Source organism: Mandrillus leucophaeus, unplaced genomic scaffold, assembly GCF_000951045.1.
Source record: "Mandrillus leucophaeus isolate KB7577 unplaced genomic scaffold, Mleu.le_1.0 Scaffold85, whole genome shotgun sequence".
Taxonomy (NCBI): domain Eukaryota; kingdom Metazoa; phylum Chordata; class Mammalia; order Primates; family Cercopithecidae; genus Mandrillus; species Mandrillus leucophaeus.
In genome coordinates this window covers 696,871-723,769 of record NW_012109252.1, presented here as the reverse complement: position 1 = coordinate 723,769, position 26,899 = coordinate 696,871, and the positions used below count along the sequence as shown (strand labels likewise).

General features: G+C 41.2%; 1 protein-coding gene across 1 annotated transcript in view; it reads right to left on the bottom strand.

Moving 5' to 3' along the window:
* The window catches only part of CSMD1 (CUB and Sushi multiple domains 1), a 666,897-nt gene that overhangs the window by 208,994 nt on the left and 431,004 nt on the right, over nt 1-26,899 (bottom strand). Inside the window, exons 31-32 of the mRNA XM_011968609.1 lie at nt 24,519-24,728; nt 953-1,141 (exon numbers count right to left, since the gene is read on the bottom strand). Coding sequence (XP_011823999.1) covers nt 953-1,141; nt 24,519-24,728 — 399 coding nt within the window. The remainder of the gene's footprint in view (nt 1-952; nt 1,142-24,518; nt 24,729-26,899) is intronic.

Below are 26,899 nucleotides of genomic sequence, written 5' to 3'. Positions count from 1 at the left end.
GGCCAGATGTCTTTCCCTTTTCCCCACAGGATACAAGTGTTTAGTATTTCAAAGGTCCACGGAATTGGTAATTTCATTATTTTTTCATTCAAAGGCCCTGTATGCATAGTGTTAGAATATCGGGTTTACAGTCAATTTTCTATTACATATGCATTCTTCCTAAACATCGTATGGATCTATTATTTTAATTTGATATTGAAAAAATGTCAAAGTCATCATAAAAATTAGGCAGTCACACAGAAGCACTAAAGACAGGATTCCCGCTCAGGAAAGGACAGCTAAAGAGACCAGGTCTTCTGTTGCACCATTGAACAAGAACTTGCCTCCAACCTCTCCCAACAGCCCCTCCTCCTACACTATTAGACCACTCTACTGTTTTCTCCTAAGACTGTATCTATACTGCGCTTTTTCTGACACTGTTTCTTCTACCTGGAGTGTTCCACCTCCAAGTAGCAAAATGCTATGTACCTTTCAAGGCACACTACAAAAATGAGTTCATTTTTCTGAAATGCAAAAGCAATATACAATTATTGTAAAAGCTAAACAAAAATAAATACCAAAGATCAAATTAATAAGTACCCTTTTTCCCTCTGGTCCGACAATTTGATATAACCACTGTAAAGCTGTATGCTGCTGACTTCACGGAGATTTCCCTGATGGCTTGCCAAGCCTGTGCCATCTCCTTACCTGCAGCTGAGTATAACATTCCTCTTGTGTTTACTATTTTGCTATCCTTATAATTTCCTTGGCAACAAGGGTTTCTTTTCCACTTTTAACTTACTAGTATATGACATATTCCTTAAATATTAAGTAGAGTGAGTAAAACATAATAGATTCTCAATGAATATTTATTGAATACATTAATACATTATTGGATATGTTCATTTAATATTTAATGTGCTATTATGCCCATGAAACATTAAATTGCCCCCAAGCGAAATGATGAACTTACCATCACATCTTGGAAAAGGGTAGTTCCAGTTTCTGTTGATCCCATGCTGACAAGTGAGCACAGGATGGCCTATTAGAATGTACCCAGGATAACACTCGAAAGATATTGATTGCCCCACACTGTAATCCGAGTTGATCATGTACCCATTCTGAAATGGGGGTGGATCTGGACAGTTCTGTAATTCATAGGCTGAAAGAAACAAATAGACAAAATAAAGCATATATTTGAGAGGTTAAATTACTCCGGAATTTGAAGGAGGAGTGTCATCATATGTAGCTGCTTAAGATGAAGTTGTTGGATATAAGTTTAATAATGTATATTTTCTAAGGAGTCAGTTGCCATCCAGTCCAACTGGATGTTATTATTAGTAGTAGAATTATAACCATATGCATTTAATAAAATAGTGTGCTCTTTAAAAGGAATGTAGCACATACCAAAAATAAATTTGATAATCTTTACTATGGAAAAAAGGCATATGATGTAAATTATTTAAGAAAGTAATACAGGCCAGGCGTGGTGGCTCACACCTGTAATCCCAGCACTTTGGGAGGCCGAGGCGGGTGAATCATGAGGTCAGGAGATCAAGACCACACTGGCTAACATGGTGAAACCCTGTCTCTACTAAAAATACAGAAAGTTAGCCAGGTGTGTGGTGGGCACCTGTAGTCCCAGCTACTCGGGAGGCTGAGGGAGGAGAATGGCATGAACCCTGGAGGCGGAGGTTGCAGTGAGCTGAGATCACGCCACTGCACTCCAGCCTGGGCGACAGACCGAGACTCCGTTCCCCACCGCACCCCCCCCCAGAAAAAGTAATACAAATAATAAAAGGGGCCCACAAAGAATGTTGGGTGAACATGTACCTAATAATTCCATTTTAAACAGGAAATATACTACCAGTCTAAGTACTCCTGACTGGGAAATATGTCATTGTTTTGTTTAACTAACTGTTTATATAATAGGAAAATCCATTCCAGTCTCTTTAGTCTTTTTCTAAAAAAAAAACAAACAAACAAACAAAAAAAACTGTATAATCCCTAAGCTGGCGACTACTGTCAGTACCGTTTTTTATAACATGATTTATTGTGTTTTATCATTGTGTCTTTTATGTTCCCTAGAATAAACTCTAGGTAAGACAAGAGATAATCAATGTCTGCAGTCTGTGTGGTTTAAACATTTACTCATTAATTAGTAAGAAGTAACTAATCCATAAATTAGGTGTCATCCGATACTGTAATCTTAAAGCTAAATGAGCCATTGTGCAGACTCCTCTCGCCCACTCTGTTGAAGACGGTGTGAGTACTCGAAGCAGCAGAAGCCCTCTCTAGCATCTTTGAATGTTTAGGCACAGCTTTATCCATAAAGGTAGTTCCCATTAGACTGGGAACCTGCTCCTAATACAGCAGCAAAACCATACTGTGTAGCACCAGTTCTGGGAGAACCTCCTCCCTGTCATGTAATTCTGCTGAAACCAACCCTCAGCGCCAGGCAACACAATGAGTTTTTAAAGAGCATGAGGTCACCGGTCATTGTCCTCACAATCAACTGAAAATCAACTCATAAAATAAAGGCTTCGAGCTTCTGCAGAGGGACTTTTCCTGTGGAGAATGAAGTGAAATGGAAATTTCAATTTTATATGTAAATTCCTTAACCACTGACAATATTGGAGTGAGCCTGTAGCTTTGAAACTTGTAAATAAATGCTGGAAAATCAAACAATATATTATTATGGCAGGTGTTTCCCAGAATTCTATAATTTTTTGTTTCTGTGTTCAGGACCCGGAAAAAGTAGAGGTGGGCAGCAAAAAAGACAGGATGGGGCAGAGGGGCCACCAGATGGGGGATGGGAACACAGAGGGCATGATGTGGGTTTACTCAGAGATTAGATTTAAGAGACAGGTAAGGCTCAGAATATGAATCAGTCTGTGTTTTATATTAAAGCGATTGGATATCACCATAAAGATTAAGTGAGAACATATGGAAGATAGCAACCAGGCAATGTATGATGTGGGCCTGCACCGTGACCTTGGCGTTCGCAAGATTAATGTAAGTGCTGTTTGGAGTTTGTCTTCATTAACATTTGCCAAATATTAAGCATTCCATGGAGCCATGAGGTTTCATTATTATCCATAGCTTTTTCCTATTTAATAAACTAATGAAACGGCATCGTTTCCTCTTTAAAATAGCAATATACAGGCTGGGCTCGGTGGCTCACGCTTGTAATCCCAGCATTTTGGGAGACCAAGGCGGGCGGATCACGAGGTCAAGAAATCGAGACCAGCCTGACTAACATGGTAAAACCCCGTCTCTATTAAAAATACAAAACTTAGCCAGGAGTGGTGATTGGGCACCTGTAATTCCAGTTACTTGGGAGGCTGAGGCAGGAGAATCTCTTAAACCCAGGAGGCGAAGGTTGCAGTGAGCCGAGGTCACGCTACTGCACTCCAGCCTGGCAACAGAGTGAGACTCCATCTCAAATAAATAAATAACAATAAATAACAATAAATGCTAGTGAGTCATTTGAGTAACTAAATGATGGCAACATTATTTGCCACAACTGTTTGGGAAAGTCATTGGAATAAAGCCATAAAAAATCAATTATAACATTAAACTTAGTAATACATTTACAGAAATCTCTATTATGAGCATGATTTCCAAGAAGGAAAAGGTAAATGTTTAAAGATGTTCATTGCAGCATTATTTATACTACAGAAATCCAAATCCAAATGACTAAACAACAACAACAAAAAAAAAATAGGGAGAGACTCATAAATGCCAGCGATTAAATGTCATATCATTCAATAGTCACAGATTGTAGAGATTTCTGTGTATTTATTTATATTTTCAATATTATAAGTATACTGTGCAGTTGACAACAGGATCCTATGGTTAAGCCCTGACTATAGTCAGCAGGTTAAAATAATCCTTTATTTCACCTTTCAGCATCCCTTGGTTTTAATTATTTTTATTTATGCAATGATATATTTCTGAACAAGAGTCAGAGAAGCAGCAGAAAAATGATTGAGAACAAGAAAAATTGAGATCAGAGGACACACAGTGGCAAAAGTATCTTGAGATAATTCCTGGCATTGGCTCCCCCACGGACGAGAACTGGGAAGAACACGACGTGAGACAAATTCCTCCCAGAGTGGGAGAGGAGGAAACTTCATCTGGGGGGAAGCACTGAGCAGCCTCTGAAACCCAGAACCCCACTGGATTATGTCGCTCATTACTTACAGGGCCTTGGGGGCTCCCTAAGAGCTCCAGACATCACCTCTTGTACCTACTATCTAAAGATGTAAAGGGCCGGGAGCAGTGGCTCATGCCTGTGATCCCAGCTACTAGGGAGGCTGGGGCAGGAGGATTGCTTAAGACCAGGAGTTGAAGACTGCAGTGAGCTATGATCATACCACTGCACTCCAGCCTGGGTGACAGAGCAAGATCTTATCTCTTAAAAAGCAAACAAACAAACAAACAAACAAAAAACAGATGCAAAGGAGTATTGCCTAATTAACAAGATCAGGCTGAATATCAAGTAATTTATGTGATAAAACTTAATAAACTGTCATAAGATTCAAATAAAATTATTACATTTAATTTATAATGCACCTAAACATTATAGAGAATTACCTGTATTTTAGGTTGGTGTGAATGTAATTGCAGTTTTTGCCATACTTTCAATGACAAAAACCTCGATTACCTTTACATAAACCTAATATATATTGATAATATGAAATTAAAAATAGTTATTGAAAATGAGTATTCTGATTAACTCAATGCTATCTTTTGACATGTAGTCTTTAGAACTCAATATTTACAAGCTTTATTTACAGAAAATCAAGGATAAATTATGAATTTTAGAATGAATGTTTTTACCCCATAAATGTATACAATTATAATTTGCCAATTAAAAATGATATTACTTTAAAAAGATGTAATTACAAATAAAAAAAGGAATGAATGTTCCAGTGCTGCTTTTTGGTAAAGCTACATTATACCATGGAACTACTGAGTGGATACACTCTATAAGGATGTACTATAGATCAATAAACCTTATAAGCACAATTGCTATTAATGAAATTTATGAAAGAAAAAATGTTTGTAACTCACAATTTTGTGAAAATGGAATGTGCAGTTGACATGGTATGGCTGTGTCCCCACCCAAATCTCAACTTGAATTGTATCTCCAGAATTCCCACATGTTGTGAATGTGGCAAGGACCCAAGGGGAGGTAACTGCATCATAGGGGCCGATCTATCTCATGCTATTCTCGTGATAGTGAATAAGTCTCACGAGAGCTGATGGTTTTATCAGGGGTTTCCACTTTTGCTTCTTTCTCATTTTCTCTTGCCGCCGCCATGTAAGAAGTGCCTTTCACCTCCCACCATGATTCTGAGACCCCCGCTGCCCCATCCAGCCATGTGGAACTGTAAGTTCAATTCAACCTCTTTTTCTTCCCAGTCTTGGGTATGTCTTTATCAGCAGCGTGAAAACGGACTAATATAACAGTCTACCATACAGTAGCTACATTATATAGAATAGTGTTTCTCAGTTGTTTTTGTGTCTGAAAAGTAGAATATTGGACTGTTAGAATCTTTTACATTGTTCTTGGCTTCAAGGAAAAAGTTCTGCAGGTGTTCGAAGGAAGAATATTCAAACCCCTACAAAACAATTATGTCTTAAAGGACATAGCTCAAAGGCTAGAGTGGCGTGTCCCTCGTTATTGATTGTTTTTGTTGTTATCACCTATTTGAAAAACTAGATGCTTAGAAATCTATGCTAATAAATGTAGGGACAGGGAACATTAAAACAGAAAGCCAGGCCAAATCAGCATCTCTCTCTTTTCTGTGACACGCACACCCCTCATCTGCATTCCCCCATCGTGTGGCTCCCTGGGCCAACTTGTCAAACGCACAGCAAGGCCACTGGTGCCTCTGCCAGGGCCCACTCCACGCTGAAGTCCACAAAAACAGCCTTTTCTTGAAAGCCAGTGCCAAATGGCCTAGAAAACATCCACAGTGCATGGAATGCTTCCTCGTAATATTGCTATTTGGACCCAAAATTGCTTTAGAGACCCATGCTCACAAAAAAAGAATGAATAATTCCACACTGAGTTTCAACTATCAACACATTTCCTTCTTTATTATTCTCTTTTAGGATGAAATCAGCAATTCATTTCTCATTCTTGTTTGACTTTAAATGTAATAAACTCTTGGAAAAATGAGTCCTCCTATACACCAAATATGAATGCTAATAAAACCTTAAGGAAAAAAAAACAAAAATAAAAACATGAAAAGCTGATTTCCAGTTTCTAGAGGAGAAGCAAATAAAACTAGATTCAATACAACCTAATCTTCATTAGAAGATTTCATCCACGAATTAGCAGTGCCTTGGAAGTATACAAGCCTCAACTATCACAATACAATATTAACAAGTTAATGGCTCATAGGTACTCCTGGTGAACCTTCACTTAAAACAGTGTTTAACAGAGATGCACACATTTGCACAAAGGAGTGTTAATAATATGTAAAGCAATGCATTTCCTTAGTTTGTCTGTGTAGTCTGTTGGGTAATTTAAGAAGTACAATTAAGTTCTTTTTTGGGATATGTAAAACCAGTGTTGAAAGCTCTAGCCCTCTTCTGCTCATGAAATTAACCTCTATGACAAACACAAAAATAGGAAATTTGAAGTTGCATTTAATGATTCCTAGCCCAATGGCTGTGGGCTACTCTAGCTGTCGAAAAAAAATTGTTTTTTTTTTTCTTTTCTTAATGACAACAAAACAATTATCCTGTGTGGGTGGGGGAAGCAGACTAGCCTGTGTGGGCAGCGCAGTGATTTTTATCATTCATTTACTGAGTGAAATAAAGATTATATATTGACAGTGTACTCTGTTATAAATGCTAGTTATAAATGGAAACTAGAAATGGGTCTTACTCTTGTGAATTTAGGCAAACAAATTAAAGCATAGATGATTGTATAAAAGAATTGTAAGTTGCATAAATTATTACTAAAAATATAAACAGTGGATTGAAACAAAGAAAATATAAAACTTGGTTAAGGTTATGCAGTAGTGGTCAAAATTGTTTTGTTGAAGAAATGACGTTTAAATTAAGATCTAAGTAGTAAAATGGTACAGATCATGAAAAGACCAAGAAAGGCAGACTTTTCAGCCAAAGGAAATAGTATGTGTTCCAAACCTAGAAAGAGTTCAGTGTCTGGGATAAGGGGAGAGTTTCAGGAGAGAGATTACCTCTGCAGTCCCGTCTCCCAAAGTGTGTGCCCCTTTTCACACTCTTGCCAACTCCTAAGTGGAGAGGAACTAGCCGTCAAATTGTTCAGACCACAGGATGTTCATTAGAACACATTTTATAAATGGACATAGACATACTATAAAAACTCAGGACCCATTTTTTCACCTGATAAACCCCATCTGCCAGTCAACATCATAATGATGACGATGATTATTCAAAGCCCATGACTCATTTCAGAATTATCTCAAGAATTTAAAATGCCAATTAGTTTCTTTTTCTATTGTAAACTATACACTAACGAAGAGTATCACCCAGCAAAAGTATCAGTTACACTAATTTTTGGTCTTTGTTCCAAATGTCTTGTTAAACTGAGTACTTCACTACTTAAATATTAATATCGATATTCCCTTCAACTTTTGACATATAAAGTCATATTCTCTCTGTTCTCAAATGTCTTTTCCAAACTTGGATTCGTTGTCACACTTCACACAATAAGGTATAAAGAACTATATTAGGAATCTGAATGGAAATAACTAAAAAGAAGTCATTAAGATACTTCCTTTGTATGCTGAAAATTGATACATTTTGGAAGGATCCTGTTGCATCCTATTTAGTGTGGGTGTGATAAGTTTCATACTGACTGTGTTGGCTTCCTGGACATGCCTCTGAAGGACTTGCAATGCATCACAGTGCCGGACTGCACAGGTGTGAGAGGGTGAAGGAGGCCTCAATCTGCTGTCAGAACCCTCATGAAGCATGGCTTTCTTGCTCTGTACCCATCATAAAAGCATTCATCCTCATAAATGGGTTTTAAACTTATAAAAAGTTTTAATTTAAGAAAGCAAGTCATCAAGCAAGAGAAAAAGAAGAAACATCACTTCCGTGGAATTTGATAAAGAAGTTATCGTCTAGGGTAAAGGGTGCTAAAAGTCACGATTATCAAACAAATTCTGATTCAGCTGAAGGACATAACTTCTGCATCCCCATACTGGGCAATTCCTAAAGACTTCTGGAGGTATTATCCATTAGTTCTGTAAGAGTTGTTGTATTATCTGTCATTAAAAAGTAGAATTAAGCCCAGGTGCAGTGGTTTTGCAATTCCAGCACTTTGGGAGATGGAGGCGGGCAGATCACCTGAGATCAGGAGTTTGAAACCAGCCTGGCCAACATGTTGAAACCCCATCTCTACTAAAATTACTAAAAGTAGCCGGGCATGGTGGCGGGTGCCTGTAATCCTAGCTAGTCGGGAGGCTGAGGCAGGAGAATTGCTTGAACCCAGAGGCAGAGCTTGCAGTGAGCCGAGATCGCACCACTGCACTCCAGCCTGGGTGACAGAGCGAGACTCCATCTCAAAAAGAGAAAAAAGTTGAATTAGAAAGAGAATCATCAACACATGAAGAAATCTACCTCAGCAGTACATACATGAGCCTTGAAGTAGTTTTGCAAAATAGGTGAGACACCCTGGTGTGACCTGAGTTCAGCCTGGTTCTCCCAATATAGGGACTTGAATGTTCCACTTAATCCCAGGAGGCTCATTTATTCATTCATGAAAGGAGACTAAATATACCCATCTATACAAGGGCCACAGAATTAAATGGGATGATAAATGAAATGAATCACTGTTGGCATATACTAGTTCAGTAAAGCTTAGTCTTGATGGAAAGAATTGTCTAGTTTCTTTGACAAAATATTTCTCATTACTCAAGGCGAAGCCCTCGAGCTACTGCTCTGATGGACACAGACCAAGGAGGAAGAGGCCACTGCTTCTCGTGGTGGGAATTAGGGTGAATCACTCTAAGAAAATGGCATTGCTACAGAGAGTAGGGCTGCAGTTCACATCAAGGTGTTCACTGAAGACTTTGAAGCCCCGCTTGAGTCCTCAGCTTCCCTCTCAATGAAAAGATCCATCTGGGGTCACAGTAGCATCTCAGCCATGAATGGTAGTCCACAGAATTTCCCAAGTACACACATACAGAAGCTCACCAATTTCCCGTATTTATTGACCATTCTAAACTTCTGGGATAGCATATCACTCTTTCCTTATAACCAAGGATATCACCCTGGTTCTCAATACTAAGACATATTTTCTGCCTAAATATGCTCCATTTGTTGTCTTAATTCCTAATCCCAGCACCTGTTGATGAAGCCAACCAAACTGCTGCAACAGTTGTTGTCAGAGTTTTGGGCCTCGCTGGGACTGCAGGCTCATCCATCAGTGCTTCAGGAGGACCAGCCTGCACACGAAATGTGCTCCCTGCATTGCATGAGAGGCTTGCAGCAAGTGGAATGTGGAAATCTGAAGGGGCCTTCACCTAGGAGATGGGTCTACTGATGCACACTGAGAATGTCAGCTTTTGGTTCAGAGGAATGGAGGTGAGAGTGTTGCTTTTGCTTTCAGAAAAACCCATAAAAGAAGGAGTAGATGCCTGCGTTCTGCAGGGAGAACATCGGTCAACAATGAAGATTCAGGTCCTAGTTTCTAAGAGTCTTGTCCACAAGCTAAGGGGAATCTTAGCCTTTTCTGTCTTGTACATGGTTGTCCTAGTGGGGGTGGGGATTGCTACACCCTTTGTAGTCACTGTTGGAAGTACTTTTACGCAAAAGAGGCATCTTTGTAAAGCCTTAGGTTGAAAGCTCAATTTCACTCATGCAGAAGGGTAAAAAAAGAGACTGAGTAAGCCCCCTTGCCCTGTTTCCCTAATTACTCAATGTCACTCAATCCCCCGTTGAAAGGAAAAGGAATGATGCAGTTTTAGAAGCATATCAACTTTATGTACAAATTATGGTTTGTGTATAAGCAACAATTTGCATGCTCACAAAATTCAGAATGAATTGTTCAGATGCTCATTGTACCTGGAGGTGGTTTAATTGCTTGTTCTTCTAAAGGGGAAAAATTGGTATAACAAACTATAGCGTATTTTCTAAAAAAATCATTTCACATAAAATTCAGCAGTTTTATGATTGTGATGAAGAATAAACAGATTTAACATATCCGATTATCTTTAAAAATGGTGTTTAGCACACATGGCAAAAGGAAGAAGAAAAACAGTGGAACTTTGAAAATAAAAGACATTTTTGCTTCCTATGTCTAAAGCATTTAAAATTATCTTTGAGATATTTGGCATTGAATAATTTTTCTTTCCCAAAGAGTTTATGCATTACAAGGCAGGAATATGCTTTAAAACACAGAAAAGAGAGAGAGGAAGAGACTAAAGAACAAAGGAAGGAAGGGAGGGAGGGAAGGAATGAGAGGGAGGTAGGGAAGGAGGGAGGAATGAAGAAAGTGAGGAAGGAAGGAAAGAGTGAGGGAGGGAGGGGAGAGGGAGGGAGGGGAGAGGAAGGGAGGGACAGAAGAAGGGATGGATGGAGGGAGGGACTTAACTTCTCCAAATGGCACACTGCAAAACCTAAAAGAAAAGCAAGTCACTAAAATACTTAACATGTCAAAATTTTTACGAGTATTATGAAAATCTAAGTAGCAGTAAGCCCAAGGAAATACAACAAAAGTAGGCTGGGCGCACTGGCTCAAGCCAGTCAGCACTTTGGGAGGCCGAGACGGGCGGATCACGAGGTCAGGAGATCGAGACCATCCTGGCTAACACGGTGAAACCCCGTCTCTACTAAAAAATACAAAAAACTAGCCGGGCGAGGTGGTGGGCGCCTGTAGTCCCAGCTACTCAGGAGGCTGAGGCAGGAGAATGGTGTGAACCCGGGAGGCGGAGCTTGCAGTGAGCTGAGATCCGGTCACTGCACTCCAGCCTAGGGGACAGAGTGAGACTCCATCTCAAAAAAAAAAAAAAAAAAAAAAAAAAAAAAAAAAAAAAAAAAAAAATAGAGAATTTTATCTTTTATAAAGGAATCCTTTGTTTGGATCTGAAAAAATAACTATTATTCACATCAAGTGTTTAAATCATAAGTGTAATGAAACCATGCAGTCATCCCTCTGATATCTGTTATATTTTCCTGCTAATATCTAGCTAGTTGATAAATAGCTTCATGCTATTGTCAGTTTTTCAGTTCTTGACTTAGAAATAGAGTGCATGACTTGATTTTACCAAAGTTCTTGATAAGTCATTTAACTTCAAGACAGCTACATCTATAGTAACATCTCTGACCTTTACATGGTCATAAATAAATGACAAACTTTAAGGTGTACAGCACAGACATCATTGAAAATGACAAGAATTCTCTGTATGATTTATGCATCTTCTTAGGAGTTATTAATTATAATCTTAGCTTCTAAATCTCAAGTAGAACCTAGGAATGTTTATTTGACTTACCTATCAGAGTTAAGTGTCATCTTATCAATTTATCAATTTTATAAAATGGCAAACACTGATAAACTATCTAATTAAGTATCACCTCTGTCAGATATGATACCCTACAAGAAAATAAAATAGCTCAAATTCATGTTCTCATTTTTTATATTATTTATTTTTATATCTCAGTGATAGAAAATTAATTGCCTACAATAAAAAAATATGTTGTTTCAAGTTTTTGCTTTATTTATTGAAAGTCCTTTCTTCTGCTTGACACCTGGCCTGGAATGGGGTATCCAAGACATGGGAAAGCAGGACCAATGTTTCCAGATTCTGTTATTGCAAGAGAAAAAGGGAAAGCAGATTTAAGGGTATCTCACAAATCCTTTAAAAGCTGCATGACAAACAATACTAGCATGGAGTTAGGTGTCAAGCAAATAAAACACTTGCTTAGCCAACCAGATGCTTGACCTAGGAGAGGACTCACACTTTCTAATGCCCAAAGGCCACACAGTCAATTTCAATGAGCAAGCCAGTAAGATACTAGAGGACGCCCTGAAGTCATGACCGCTCAGTCTGCCAGGGTTCTCTCCTACGTGAGAATGCAGGACAAATATTTCCAAATTCTGCTCTTGCCGGAAAAACGGGAAAGTGGATTCATGGGTATCTCACAAATTATGTAACATGGAATTCTCAATACTGATAATTGATTTCTGTAAATATTAAATACTTTGTGAGCCAACCAAAGCAATTGTATGACCTGTGGTCTAGACGATTCCTACATAGGCTTTTTGCAGGTTTGCTTGTTTATTTATAGACCATTATTATAGATTGAAATTATTGGTAGCTTTTGGAACTACATACACACGGCCTTAATAACCTTACCTGTAAAATATCAAGAGTAAAACACAGCAACAAAACCATTAAAAAAAAAAAAAAAAAAAAAAAATAAAAAAAAATTAAGAAAGATTAAGAAAAAAAGCATGGAGCTGGGCCAGGCGCTGTGGCTCATGCCTGTAATCCCAGCACTTTGGGAGGCTGAGGCAGGCAGATCACTTGAGGTCAAGAGTTCAAGACCAGACTGCCCAAGATGGTGAAACCCTATCTCTACTAAAAATACAAAAATTAGCTGGGCATGTTGACACACACCTGTAATCCCAGCTACTCAGGATGGGAGAATCGCTTGAGCCTGGGAGGTAGAGGTTGCAGTGAGCCGAGATTGCCCTACCGCACTCCAGCCTGGATAACAGAGCAAGAGTCTGTCTCAAAAACAAACAAACAAAAAAAACAACCAACCAACAAAAAAAAAGTTAAGTGTTGAATATGGTATTAAGAATATTCAAAATGTGGGAGACTTGAGAAGGGCTTAGTGTCAAATGAGATAGACCAATTAACTGACAGTTAATGGTTTATGACATATAATTATGTTCTATGTTTCTTATTGGCTCAGATATTAAGATCATGCTCATTAAAAATGGAAATTACCATGTAATGAACAAGTTTAACATGATGATCATGGAGGAAGTGTTCATATTTTAACAGGATATACTTCACTAGGAATGGGGCAAGGGAGGGGACAGTTGGGTAGGAAGATGGGAGAGAAGCACAGAATTCATCATTCATGTTATTCAAAATTGTACGTCGTGCATACAGCTAGAAAAGGCGATGCAGGTGTGTTGGAGCTGAAAGCCTCCCACCCCCAATTCCTGGAAGCCTCTTCACTGCTTCCCTTGCTCTACTCCTCTCTCACTTCCCCCAACCCCCATCCACACACAATTCATTCTCTGCATGTAAGCAACTTCTCATTTACTTAAATTTCTTCAGTGATACCACATTGCACCTAAAACAACTTGAATGCATCACAGCCAAATCCCCAGGCCCCCTGACTCCTGGGAAACCCTCTGACCTTCCACTCCCAGTGCATCAGCCTTGTTCCTCTCTTTTCTCTGGACTCACCAGGTTTCTCTCCACCCAGAACTCTTCCTAGCACATGCAGCCATGTCTCCTTCCAGTCCTTCAAATCTCAATGCCCCCCCCCACCCGGACAGTGGCAGACCCCAGGCTCCCGCTCGCTACCTAAACATCACCCCAATCATTTCCTCCACAGCAGGCACCACTAACGCAGCTTCAGCCTGGGCACGGCTGCAGCCTCTATGCCTGCAACTTCAATCAATGCCCTAAACATGTGTTTTTGCCTCCAGTCTTTCTCTATTTGCTACAAGTGTTTCCGTAAGAGTCCATAATCTACATTGTACGAGATCAGGTTTTAAAATGTGTCTAAGGCCATTGTAATTCTCACTTTAAAACCCGCGATCGTTTCTTAAGGTCCTCCAGAGTCCATAACTGTTTTAATCTGAACTACTTCGGCATTCTGGTGAAGTCTAGTAAGTTTCTCAAACTAATGTCTTACTGTATAAAATAAAATACATAAGATTACAAAGGAAACCAGCGATATCAACATATTCTGTTGTTATTTCACTCAATAACAGGTGGCAAGTCTAATAACTGAGGCAACTTCAAACCATGGTGTAGTAACATTTTGAGATATCTGCAGTAAATGAAACAAATCTATGATTTGGTGACAAAGTCACAGGTTATGCTAATACTAATTTTTTTTTTTTTTTTTTTGAGATAGAGTCTCACTCTGTTGCTCAGGCTAAAATGCACAGGTATGATCTCTTCTCACTGCAACCTCATCTCCTGGGTTCAAGCAATTCTCCTGCCTCAGCCTCTTGAGTAGCTGGGATTACAGGTGCCTGCCACCATGCCCAGCTATTTTTTGCATTTTAAGTAGAGATGGGGTTTCACCATGTTGGCCAGGCTGGTCTTGAACTCCTGACCTCAGGTGATCCACCTGCCTTGGCCTCCCAAAGTACTGGGATTACAAGCATGAGCCACTGTGCCCGGCCTGCTAATACTATTTTAATATTATTGCCTGTCTTTAAAATGTAAGGAAATGGTAAATATAAATTAAAGCTTAAGGGGAAAAATACATAAATATTGTTTTGTATATATTTACCATCCAAGTAATAGATTCCTTGAATTCTATCCTCAAGGCCCCAGAACAATTGGTGTAGAGAATTAAATTCATGATCTTAACAGGGGATGCAAATTCCTTCACAATCCAATGCCCTTACTCCACTGGCTCATGTCCAAACTCATCCTTCACCTTTGGCAGCCATAATTCTACCTCTAGTGTAAGCCAGGGTTCCCACGTGGCCTCCAGGTCCTGTTCACACGGAATTTTCTCAGGGAAAGCCTACTCAGTGTTCCTGCTCGGCAAGGCCACCCAACGGGTTTTACCCTCAGACCTCAGCAGATACCTCAGTTATAGAGAGGATCATGTTGGATTTTAATTTTGTAATTGAAAGTCTAGTTTTCTACTAAATTATGACATTATTTTACAAAACACCCACGTATCTTTTTTTTTTTCCCAATCTCTAGCTCTAGGCGCAGAAATTACATTCTCGTGCTAGTCTAATACATGGATAGTTTTCAAGAAAAATTGACTTAAAATACAACCTAACGGGTTTAGATTACAGAGAACTTCACAAGTTATAAAATACTACAATAATGTTTTATTCAAAAATGGAAAGAATTAAAAACTGGTCTATGAAAGTAAGCTGATTTGTCTTCAAAGTGTCACTTTTATGAGTTCAGTCTCATCAGTTCTAGATACTGTTGGACCTCAGGACACCACTCCAAAATAAGACTCTAGAAGACCAGAATATGCCACCCCAAACCACACTTCTTTGGTGTATTTCCACCAGATTATTTTGAGACACTGCAGATACAAAAGTAGTTCTGAATAGCTGCCTTTCTGTAAAGGAAATTTACATCTATAAAGGTGATCTACATGAATGAAAGTGTCTGTATCAGGAGGACGGTTGCTTTATTACCTGAGCGATTTTAATCTGCATAGCAAGACAACTACTCACCATACCATTCCTTCCCTCACTCTCTCCTAATTTGACTTCACTACCCTCGAGGAGCCCAAGCTCTTATTTCTTTCTGGAGCTCAGGACCTACACAAGCTCCAACGTCTTGCCCTTTAATCCTAGGGAAGAGTGAAGGTTAGGAAACCACTCCCAGCCTTCTGTGCTCCAGGAAATGTCTAAGAGGGAACAGCCTCCTTTGCTCAGGTCTACTGAAGGCTGAGGGCACCGCTCGGTTCACCTGGGAGGAGCTGGCTCCCGGATCCTCTCGACGTGCACTCGGTCTCATGTGAGGTTAGCTGACTTGCTTGTCCTACGGATACACTGGAATAAAAGGCGTATCAGCCCAGCTATGCATGAGCCTGCATCCTTCCCCAGACCCCTGGACATCACCCACTGCAGCGTGGGCCAGCACACAGCTCCTCAGCCACCTGGGGCAGGCCGGCCGGGGTGCCTTCTTGGCTGCTCCTGTTCCTCCTGGGCCCCCCACCTGCTCTTCCTGCCTCACCACTCTCTAAACAGGAGGCCACTTTCCCCTACTCCCCGGGGATGCGGGCTGACCTGAGGATCCCTCAGAGCCTCCCCTTTACAATCGTCCTACGTCTCTCCTTACAGAGCTTGGGTTTGTCTTGTGTTGGATGCCAGTTACAGTAGCTGGGGGTGCCCTGGCCTCGGGAGAAGAGAGGTGCCCCTGGGAGCAGAAGGCAATCCTGTTACTGTTACACTGGAAGGCTCATGTGGACACCAGCAGATGAGAGTGGAGCCCCTAACCCACCAGGAATGAAGGGGTTCTGAGGAGAAATCTGTGACTGGGCTTCAGGGCTGCGGTTGGGAGGAGCGGGGATAGAGCTTAGGTCTGGGAAGAGGAGGGGGTGAATGTGACCAGAGGTGGGTGAAGAGCCATCTGCTGCTCGCAGGAGTGCCCAGCACTTCTCACTGGCTCAGAGCACTGACCCTGGGTGGGAGAACTTGGACTCGATCCCCCTCCATGAACTGACCACTGGCCATGACACTCACTGACAGGCTGCGCTGCAGCTGTCTCACAAGTCAAACTGAGAAAGGGTGGCATGGCCTTAAAGGCCTGTTGAATCCTTGCAAAGTCCTAGAAAGTGCTCTGTCAGGCCAGGCGCAGTGGCTCACGCCTGTAACGTCAGCACTTTGGGAGGCCAAGGCGGGTGGATCACAAGGTCAGGAGATTGAGACCAGCCTGGCCAACATGGTGAAACCCTGTCTCTACTAAAACTACAAAAATTAGCCAGGTGTGGTGGCAGGCACCTGTAGTCTCAGCTACTAGGGAGGCAGGAGAATCACTTGAACCAGGGAGTTGGAGGCTGCAGTGAGCCGAGAGCGTACCCCTGCACTCCAGCCTCTCAACAGAGTGAGACTCCATCTCAAAAAAAAAAAAAAAAAAAAAAAAAAAAAAGGAAAAAGAAAAGAAAGAAAGAAAGAAAGTGCTCTGTCTGTTTGCTGCATAAATCAAGGGCAAGGGTTCTGACCTCCAGAGGCCATGACATTAGGCAGTTCCTGAACAATGGCCCCTGGATCTGCAAGAGGCAATGCAGGTACAACTGACATCTGGATTCCACGGTCACAGGCAGCACCTACACCCAACCACGACGGCATGCGCTGCAAGTCCTTGTGGAGAACGTTTGACTCTCAGGGTTTTGGCGAGGGTATTTTCACAGCTGTAAAACTTGAGAGGAGCAGGTGGATCTGTCAGGTGTCAGGTCCAAAACGAAAAACTGCGATTGGAGTTTTCCCACAGTGGCCATTCTGCAGCTCAGGGATGGTCGAGTGGTTTTGCAACTCGTGGGAGAAAATTGTTCTTTTTAAACTGACTTCATTAGGTTTAAACACTGTTTCCCCTGTTAGTGCACTGACTAAATCATTTGATTTAGAATCCAAAGACTTCATTTCTCTTCCTTCTTCTGAAATACAACAGCTTGGCTGATACGACTACTTTGGTGTCTAGCAGACTTGATTCCAGATCATACTTCCACAGGCAGCTGTGCACATTTTCACAATTTGCTAACCTCTCTGAGCCTCATTTTTCTTATCTGTGAAATGTGCATAACCTTGGAATTTATGTAGAAATCAGGAAGCATAGAGTGTGGTGCAGAGTGAGCACTCCATACATCACAGTTATTATTGTCATTATTATTATTACTGAGACAGTGTCTCGTTTTGATGCCCAGGCTGGAGTGCAGTGGTGTGATGGCAGCTCATTGCAGCCTTGAACTCCCAAGCTCAGGCAATCCTCCCACCTCACCCTCCTAAGTAGCTGGGACCATGGGTGCCCAACACCACGCCCAGCTAATTTTTTGTAGAGACAGGGTCTCGCCATGTTGCCCAGGCTGGTCTTGAACTCCTGGCCTTGAGCAATCTGCCCGCCCCGGCTTCCCAAAGTGCTGCAATTATTTTTAATATAGTAAAACAGGGGCAATTAGCTCTTCCAGACCAACTAATAATACTTCTGCAAGAGCAGATGAGGACATAAGTAAACACTAACAAAAATCTCTTGCATACAAATACTTCATTTCCATGGAGTTTTAATCCAATTATACAACAGTTTCATGGTATATGTATTATGCTGTTTTCCCAGGCACCTTCTTAAAGGAACCAGCTTCTTCCCCTTTAAATCATGCCCTTGAGTGAAGTCTGCTAATCACATTTCTGACTCTGTGACCCAAGTTGAGCTAACACATAGTCTCCGTCCACCTGGCTTCAGTGGCTGAACTTAGACACAAGCTGGTCCCACCAGGAAAGTGTTCCCAAAATGTTTAGCAATTGCAGTAGGGGAAGCAGGATCCCGTCCTTGCTGACCAGGGTATGGTTAGATTGGAGACATATCATCCATGTGTATTAGGGCAGAAAAAGCTATGAAAATCAGAACAGGGGCAAACAGAATTCAGGTGTCACTGAGGCCCAGGCTCTGGACGTGCCCCAGCCCACGCAGCTGTCACCTTGTACTTCTTACCTGAACTAGTTTGAGTCAGATTTCTATCATTTACAATCAAAGAGGGCAGACTCATGGGGAACATCCTGGATCTTTGTCCCCCCCGCCATGGATTACATCTAACCACTAATTGATGGGACTCATCTATGGAGACCAGGTTAGTCCTAGAATTTGATCAAGACTCTATTTTCACAACTATGTGTAACAGTGATATATGTGTCTATGTGTTGCAGAGAGGACAACCAAGCAAGTAATTCTATTTTTGTTTTCCCCCTGAGATAGAGTCTCACTCTGTCACCCAGACCGGAGTGCAGTGGCACAATCTTGGCTCACTGCAACCTCTGGTCTCCCAGGTTCAAGCGATTCTCCTGCCTCAGCCTCCCGAGTAGTTGAGATTACAGGCACTCCCCACCACGGCAAGCTAGTTTTTGTATTTTTAGTAGAAATGGGGTTTCATCATGTTGGCCAGGCTGGTCTCGAACTCCTGACTTCAGGTGATCTACCCACCTCGGCCTCCCAAAGTGCTGGGATTATAGACGTGAGCCACCGTGACTGGCTGACAACCAACTAATTCTGATCCCTTTGGGATTTCTGGTGGCAATGGAAGAGATGGAATGAAAAGAAGAGAATAACAGTACGGGCATCGATAATATTTTTATATCACTGGTTACACCCAGGGTACACTCAGCTGTTGCACACATGGGTAGGACTGCCAGTGCTTGAGGTAATTCTTCGGGTCATGTTTCCTGACAGTAACTGCAAATCCCACCATCCCTGTGTAACTGGTACTTCGTTGGCTGAAAGCACAATCCCTTAAAGAAGCCTTCTACAAAATCCAACATTACCAAGACTGGACACGTGGTATTTGTGCCAGTATCTGCAGTGACATGAATTGGCTAAATTTTTAAATTTTTTTCTATGTAACACTCTTTGGAATTTAAAAAATACATTTTTAAAATTTTATTAAATTGACAGATAATAATTGCAGATATTCATGGGGTACATAGTCATGTTTCAATACATATAATCTATAGAGATCAGATCTGGGCAATTACTACATCTGTATGTTCATCATCTCAAGCATTTATCATTTATTTGTGGTGGGAATGTTCAATATCCTTCTGGCTCTGTGAAATTACGGAATATGTTATTGTTAACTACAGTCACCCTAAAGGACTAGAGAACACCAGACCTTATTCCTCCTGTCTAGCTACAATTTTTTATCCTTTAAAAGAGTTTTGCTAGCAATATCTGCAATGAGTAGGGACTAAAAATCAATTTAATGTAATGAGGAAGTCAGAGCACAGATAAACCAAATAAAGGCAAGCCCTGCACAGGTGCTTCCTAAAATGCATATGCAGCATGGCAGAAAGTCCCTTAGCATGGGTGGGGTGGGGGGAACGCCTCAAGTATGGAGCTCACAGGTTCTGTGAGACCAATTACAGTCTCACAGACTGTAACCACTGGGGACCAATTACAGGCAAGGCACTGCGCTTCCTGCTGAGCACGGAGCGAGGTAACACAGAAATGACCATCACCTTTATGCAGTGTATTGTTTTTAGTAAGGCATCCTTTAAATATAGAAATACAGCTGTCCCTTGGCTTATGCAGGGGGGTGGGTTACAGGATATGTATATAAAATAATGGAGCATTTTCATATAATCTAAGCACATTCTCTTGTATACTTTAAGTCATCTCTAGATTACTTATAATACCAAACACAAAGCAAATGCTGTGTAAATAGTTGTTATTCTGTATCATTCAGGGAATAACGATAAGAAAAAGAGTCTGTGCATGTTCAGTGGAGACACAACCATGTGTTGCGTATTTCAGAATATTCCGATCTGAGGTGCTTGAATCCACACATGCAGAACCCATGGCTGCAGAGGGCTGACTGTATACAATAAATTCCTGATTTTATTAAGTCCCAGGGTATGCCTGTCAGTTTAGGTTCATTTACATGGCATTGAAAGACAATATTCCTGCTGGGCGCAGTGGCTCACGCCTATAATCCCAGCACTTTGGGAGGCCGAAGAGGGCAAATCACCTGAGATCAGGAGTTCGAGACCAGCCTGGCCCACATGCTGAAACCCTGTCTCTACTAAAAATACAAAAATTAGCCGGGCATGGTGGTGGGTGCCTGTAATCCCAGCTACTTGGGAGGCTGAGGCAGGAGAATTGCTTGAACCTGGGAGGCAGAGGTTGCAGTGAGCTGAGATTGTGCCACTGTACTCCAGCCTAGACAACAGAGCGGGACTCCCTCTCAAACACAAAAAACAAAAAAACAATATCCCATATCTCAGTGATTTAAAATAAGACAGCTTCCTTCTGGCTCTGGGTTGGGATGGCAGGAGACTCTACTCCTGTAGATACTCAGGGATCCAGATGACAGAGCAGTATTAGAGCAAACTAAATTTTGGCTCTTCAAGGTTCCATCCCAAGCGACATTCACTCCAATTTCAGCACTCAGTGAAGTCACACCACCACACTTCATTTTGAAGGCACCTCTATCCTGAGTCCAGAAGTGGAGAGAATGGGAGACATCTGGCAGGCATGCTCGTGACCAACACACGAGGAGAAGCACATCAGAATTCAAGCTTCTGGGTGAGGAGACCTCCCCTGGTCGGGGTACTCAGAGATTGCCTCCTTCAGGGTATTACACAGAAACAGTTCTGAGTGACTAACCAAAGAGTGGGGGTGGAGATGGAGAGCATTGCAGGCTGAGATTGCTACACGTGTAAAAGATCTGAGGTGGAAATCACTGTGGCTGCTGGAGACATTTCAGAGGGGCAAGTGAGAATCGAGACAGAGAAAGAACCACAGCCTGGGAGACTGGGCTCCTTATAGATACTGAACGATTTCCTAAAAATCTGAGAAAGCATGGTAAATGCTTTCATCACAAAAGGAATCAATCCGGTATGCCTTTTGGAAAGAAGAGAGAAGTTGGAGGAGTAAATCTGGAAAGACATTTAGGGGTTTGGCCATTTTCTAGGAGAAAGGTCTGAGAGCAGTTAGGGCTGCTGGTGGTGACACAGGGAGGCAGCCGCAGATTCCAGGAACACTGCACCTCACACTTAGTGAGACGGGGAGACTGGAGGATAAGATGGGAAGCAAAACTGTGAGCTCAGCTTCAGGCCCATGTTTCAGTGCCTGTGGCTTTCCCAGTGGAGGCGGAAAATAGACACTGCGTCCTGGGGCTTGCAGAAGACTTGAGCTGGAGGCACAGGCACAAGATGTATCAGCTGTGAATGGCCATGATGGGCTTTGAATCCAGGAGTTTGAATCATGGAAAGCACAGGATGGAAATATAGGAGGATTCCAATCTCCTACATGGCTAAAGTCAGTTAGAAGTGGTCAAGGAAGCAAAGAAAATAAGAACTTAGCCAGAGAGACAGCAGAATAACCCAGAGATTTTGTGGCCGCTGAAGCCAAGGGAAAAGGGTGTCAAGAGAAGTGGTAGCCATACTGGAGGTCACCAGGAGACATGAGAAAGGAAGTGTGCCTCTAGGGCTAGTGACATTAACATCTCCTGAAATAGAAGATCTTGTCCACAGAAGAGCCATTCATATTAGACACCAGCTGAATAGACAGAAGCGGAAACAGGTGTGGAAATTGAGCATGTTTACGTAAGTTTTCTGGAATTTTGTTTTAGAAATTAGAAGCTGGAGGAAGATCGGAGGTCAAAGGTACATTAAAATTATAAATAGATGTGTACATGTGTATGTGTGTGTGTGGCTGTGTGAGAGACTTGAGTTATATTTGAAATGCTATTGGGGAAAATTTCATGGAGAGATAGTAGCTGAAAATGCAGAAGTAGAAAATATTCACTATACAATGTCTCTGAAATAGTAGGAAGAGAGGTACCTAGAGCATAGGAATGATTACCGGTTTTTTTCTTTCTTTTTTCTTTTTTTCTTTTTTTTAGACGGAGTCTCCCTCTGTCGCCCAGGCTGGAGTGCAATGGTGTGATCTTGGCTCACTGCAACCTCCGCCTCCCGAGTTCAAGTAATTCTCCTGTCGCAGCCTTCTGAGTAGCTGGGATTACAGGTGCCTGCCATCATGCCCAGCTAATTTTTGTATTTTTAGTAGAGATGTGGTTTCACCATATTGGCCAGGTTGGTCTCGAACTCCTGACCTCAGGTGATTTACCTGCCTCAGCCTCCCGAAGTGCTGGGATTACAGGTGTGAGGCCACCACACCCGGCCTCGATTACCCTTAAGTAGGAGATACATTCTCTTCCATCGAAAAAGAGAAAGAGCAGAAAACAGGTGCACAGGCAATTTTGTATTGTATCCATACAAAATTCTGTATCCATTTTGTTGTGGGAAATTGCTTCCTCTCTGATGTTCTCTCTCTCTCTCTCTTTCCCTCTCTAGTGTGCTTCAAGTAGGTAATGATTAGTGAGTGATACTGTTTGCTAAGTAGTAAGAAAATAAAGAAGGGAAACACCGGAAGACACAGTATGTTCATAGAAAAATGCTGGCAATGTCTACAGACACATTGCTCCCTGAGTTAGCCTTTAGTTTCCTCTCTTTTTTGCTCCTACCTAGATTTCCAGTTTAACAGACCTCAATCCTGGAAGTCTGTGTCTATATTTTATATTTTAGGTGAGACTACACATAATATAATGCCTAAGAGTTCAACATAAAATACTAGCCTCTTTCAGTAATAAATATCAAAGCCCTGTTTCTGAGCATTCTGTGGAATTAGGGAAACAAGTGATTTAACTATAGTTAAAAAAAAATGGCAGGCTCTAGATTTAACATTTTCAACCTCATTTGATCTACCAATATTCAAGGAAAGGCCATACAAATCATTTTGCATGAAATAAAAATGTTGAACTTTTTCACATGTCAAAAATGCTTTGATGATGCAAACTTTTCTTACAGATTGCATATTTGAAGGAATAAAAAACGATAAAGTTCAATCACTGATTTTTTTCTCTTTTTATGGTGAAAGTTGAACATGAACAGTGCAGGTAGCCATTATCTGTGCTAAGGCAAGGCATAGACACCCGAGAGACCGACAGACTTACTGTCATATGTATCAACTCCCGGCACCATGGGACTCTTGGTATCCTGAAGGGACAAGAGCTCAGAGGGACACGTGACAAATGTGAAAGCTATGGGATGATGAGAGTCGGCGACTGAGCACGCAGATGACTACGGTCATGGGAGAGAGTGTGTGCAGGTGGAATGGGAGTGCAGGTGAAGCGCAGGTAACAGCTGTACCTGATCATCCCCTGTGTGTCTGTGAAACCGCCTTTGCAAAATTATATCTGAGGAAATTGTGACAGTGAAAGAAACCAGACCTAATCAACTCCATCTTGCTTCGAACCTTTAAGCTGTCCTTGTTCATTCCTGGACATAGACTGAATTAATTTTGGGAAGGTATTCAATTCTTGGTTTGATGCTGAAACAAAATTGATAACGGCCCTTTCCCGAAAAGGCCCCCTTCTTGCCTGGGGACCAGTCTGTCTTTGCAGGACTAATAATTAGCTCTAAGATTAGAAATTATGGTTTAGGGGTCACGCAGCCTCTGGCTCTGAGAGTCTGAACCTCCTCAAATTGCTCTCGGGGATCACATCACTCTTGCAAAACCTAACATCAGTGCTTGAGATACTTTGCAGACCCCACACTTGCTGGATCAGCTGACACCACCCAGACCGGTAATCTGGCCCAACCAGTTCTACCATTGCACGCAGGAACAGGAGACAGCAAGAAAAACTCACTTCGGCCCCCTGTGATTCCATCTCCGACCTGACCAAGGAGCACTACCGGCTCCCCAAGCCCCTACCCGCCAAATTATCTTTAAAAACTCAAATCCCTGAATGCTGGGGAGACTGATTTGAGTAATAATAAAACTCTGGTCTCCCACACATCTGGCTCTACGTGAATTACTCCTTCTCTATTGCAATTCCCCTGTCTTCATAAATCAGCTCTGCCTAGGCAACGGGCAAGGCAAACCCACTGACGGTTACATCTGTGTCCTTATCTCTGTTTTCAAAAACAAGTGTTCCACTACAAACCAGAAACCAACATTCCACCAAACAATTATTCCAGTTGTACGAGCTTCGAACCAATCAGGGAGATTTATATTTCCATGCAATTTAAATGTAAGAAGTGTATTTAGATTTGGGTTTCAGTTCTTGTTGTTGTTCCTTACCTTGGTAAGCAAGTTTAAATCCTTGCCGGTTTTGCGAATGGTCACTGTAAAAGTGGATGAGGGTTTCATGCGTCGTGCTCAGCAGGGCCGCGGGGAGATCCGTGCCGCTAAATTGTCCAATCATGGGGCTGGTGTGGTAAGGTCCGTTTTGAATTTCAAGGAAGTCATGATTAGCTTCGGTAGAGAAATTCAGAAACTGAATATGGGCACCTGTGGAAAAACGTGCGAACTTAATGAAAGTTCATATCAAAATGCATAAAATCAATGCTCATCAAAAGTGACTGAAGTGTTAGCAGTCTCCCCAGACAGTCCCTCTCTGTGAGACAGAATCATGCCACGGAGGATGGCAGGCACTGTGGATGACGACGCACCCTGGCTCCATCTTACCTCTGCCACTTTCTGCCTCATGGTCTTTTTCCAGGAAACTCATGTCCAGAAGTCAATTTGTTTGTGAAACATGAATATTACCAGCACCGTACCACAGAGCTACACAGGTAGAATCCTTAGAGTACCAACTAGCACACGCACGCATGGGGATGATTTTGTCCAGTGACTTTTACGATTATGACAATCTTAAACATGAAGTTGTGATCGTCTGCTACATCACCCAAAAGCTAATTGATGGCTTTATCAAGGAAAAAACAAAAACAAAAACAATACAAACAAACAAACAAACAAAAAAACCAATTTTGGTCTTAAAACATGCAGCAGAGTTTTTTGTTTGTTTTTGTTTAATGTTTGTCTGTTTGTTTTGCCTGTTCTCCTTGTCCCATAGTTCTATGCAACAAACTTTAAAAGTGGCTTTTACGCTAACTGGATGGTCATACCATTGCACAAGTTTTATTAGTTCAGCAAGTGATCATTTTCTATTGTGTTACGTGTGCAAAACAAATTATTGATGTTTGTAAGAAACCCAATCCAATAAACCCCACCATAACTCTCACGATTAAATCTAACAGCCTGGCATAGTTCCGCATACCAAAAGACTGTTCAAATGACCAGTGTCTCTGATATCATACTGATTTGTGAATTAAATAAGCTATGGCTGATAATTTAAAAGGAAACAATAACAAACAATTTAGAGTTATTTGCATTGTGGCATTTTTAAACTTATTTTACTAGTATGCCTTAGATATTCTAACTCATTTAAGCAATTTATATAGAACTCCAAAGACGTTAGTCTTTGCATAAATCCATGCAGTTAAGCTGGGCCATAAAACCTAAACTAAGCTAACTAACGGCTGTTGTAGAGTGTTATTCCAATATGAAAGAAAGCTTTACTCTGCGTGGTTCTTCTCTTTTTGATAGATGAGAACTTAAATTTTTTTTCATCTGTTTCCTAGATTGGGAAAATTAAAGATAACACCTACTTGGGTTATCCTACTTAATTTTAAGTGCAGAAAAATATTCACACAAACATATCTACTCAGGTATCAAAGGAAAACACAGCTGTCAGAGGCCAGTACTTTGTAAAAAGGAAGAAAAAAGTCCAAGCGAAAAATTGTAGGGAAGAAACACCTAAAATCTCTCAACAAAATTTAAAGTCATACAAGAAAAACAATTTCATTAATTATGGAGAAACTCGGCAGGGAGAAGCAAAAGGGTAAATAATGCCCTGCCTGGGTGGGCATTGTGTGAGGCCAATGGTATGCCTGGGGTCTGATTTGCCAACCAAGATTATTCCCAGCACAGTAATCATCACTATGCTCCTAATTTACAGGTGAGTAAACCAAGGCTCAGAAATGTTAGCTGTTCTGTCTCATGTCACACAGGAAATGGCAGAGTAAGGTTTAACCCCGCACTCACTGACAAAGGCCTCACTTTTTCTGATTTGGTATGCCAATAGGCTAGACAAGAGCTGACAGTCTCATGATGGTAAAAATATTCCACTCTTCTTGGAGAAAATCAGTTTGTATTATGTTCAACCTTGATTGAAAGAGGATGAATTAAAAAAAATAGAATGTGAAAAACTGGAGGAGACAAAAAAAAAAGAAGAAAAAGAAAGATCTCTAATAATTTAAGCAAACTTTAGAATTCTTTTTAGAACGAGTAGCTAGATTCATATCACACTGTCTAAGTCTATAGGCTGGTACTATACCACCAGTCAAGAAAGGGCTATCTCAGCCTGCGGTGGTCTTGGCCATTCTAACATCGTCTGCTGTATATAACCAAGGTGGAACAACTCTTTAAATATACAACATTTCTGCAAATATTCAAAAATGTCAAATACTGCTGTTTGTCGAACACCCACCAATAAGCTATTAATTTGTTTCTAAATTCCAGAAAATATTTTTGTTCAAAAGAAATTCAGAAGTGAGGGAAAAAAAAGAAAAAAAGGGAGAGAAGGAGGTGCCAAGAGAGGGAGGAGGGAGGAGGGAGGG